At 50.2% G+C, this 1,041-nt stretch overlaps 1 protein-coding gene across 1 annotated transcript in view; it reads left to right on the forward strand.

Annotated features, from left to right (window-relative positions):
• Positions 1-785, forward strand: part of SNX21 (sorting nexin family member 21) — a 19,619-nt gene extending 18,834 nt beyond the window's left edge. Inside the window, exon 4 of the mRNA XM_018564306.1 lies at positions 83-785. Within this exon, the coding sequence (XP_018419808.1) occupies positions 83-763 (681 nt within the window). The 3' untranslated portion in view covers positions 764-785. The remainder of the gene's footprint in view (positions 1-82) is intronic.
• Positions 786-1,041: the final 256 nt, after the last annotated feature.

The raw sequence follows: 1,041 nt of genomic DNA on the forward strand, positions 1-1,041 counted from the left end.
TACAGTTTGGTTACCCCTGCCCTATACTGTGCAGCTTTACACCTGCCCTTGTAATCTATCCTCTTTCTATTTTCCATTTCAGATGTACACCATTTTCCTTCTCCACTCGGGACAATACGATCCTTCACCCGCCTTCATCACCTGCCGCTACTCTGACCTGGAGCGGCTGAGGAAAAGCCTGCGCTCTCATTATCCTGAAGAAATGAGCAATGTGTCTTTTCCCCATAAGCGCCTGCACAAGAACTTCACAGCGGAAACCATCGCAAAACGCAGCCGGGCCTTTGAGCAGTTCCTCTGCCACGTGTCTTCACTGCCCGCTCTACGACGCTCTCCAAAATTCCTGGGATTCTTCTACTTGAGCGACATGCAGAAGGCGCAGCGGCTGACATGTACCGGATTATATAAACTCGCACTCCCCCTGTGGACAAACTGCTGGCGCCTGCAAGAAAAGCTTTGCCCGACATGGGCGTCTACACACAGGCTTCTTGTGCTCGATGGGCTGGTGGTGTGCCACCTGGAGTTAGATACATTGGCAGATGCACAGGCATACAGCGAACAGGCACTGGCTCTTCTGCAGGCATCGCAAGAGCAAAATGTGACTTTACTCATCGCTTTCCTTCAGGCCCACATCCAGTTGTCTTGGCGAGTGGGGAGAGACAAGAGGGACTCTGAGGCTGCCTTGATGAAGCTGAAGGAGGCCGGGCACAGCATGAGCAACACTCCCACCCTAAAGGAGATTCTAATCAAAGCGACAATAGACTGATCGACCAAGGCATCTTGGTGACATGCACTACATTCTGTTTTTGTAGAAGACTTTTTATACATGCTTTGCTCTCGGGTGTAAAGCGTAAGATTGAGACCTGAGCACACTAAAGCTGGCCATACACTCTGCCTTTTTATCATTCAGGTCTGGCATGAAAATGTTTTATTCCTCCATCTACGCTAAACCATGTGCCTAGGGGATATCCCATCCCCCCCATGCCAGGCTATTGTATTCTAACAGTGGCAGGTGTGTTGCTGTCAGAATACCTGAACTAGCTG

This window comes from Nanorana parkeri, unplaced genomic scaffold (genome assembly GCF_000935625.1).
Source record: "Nanorana parkeri isolate BGI_ZX_2015 unplaced genomic scaffold, ASM93562v1 scaffold743, whole genome shotgun sequence".
Classification (NCBI taxonomy): domain Eukaryota; kingdom Metazoa; phylum Chordata; class Amphibia; order Anura; family Dicroglossidae; genus Nanorana; species Nanorana parkeri.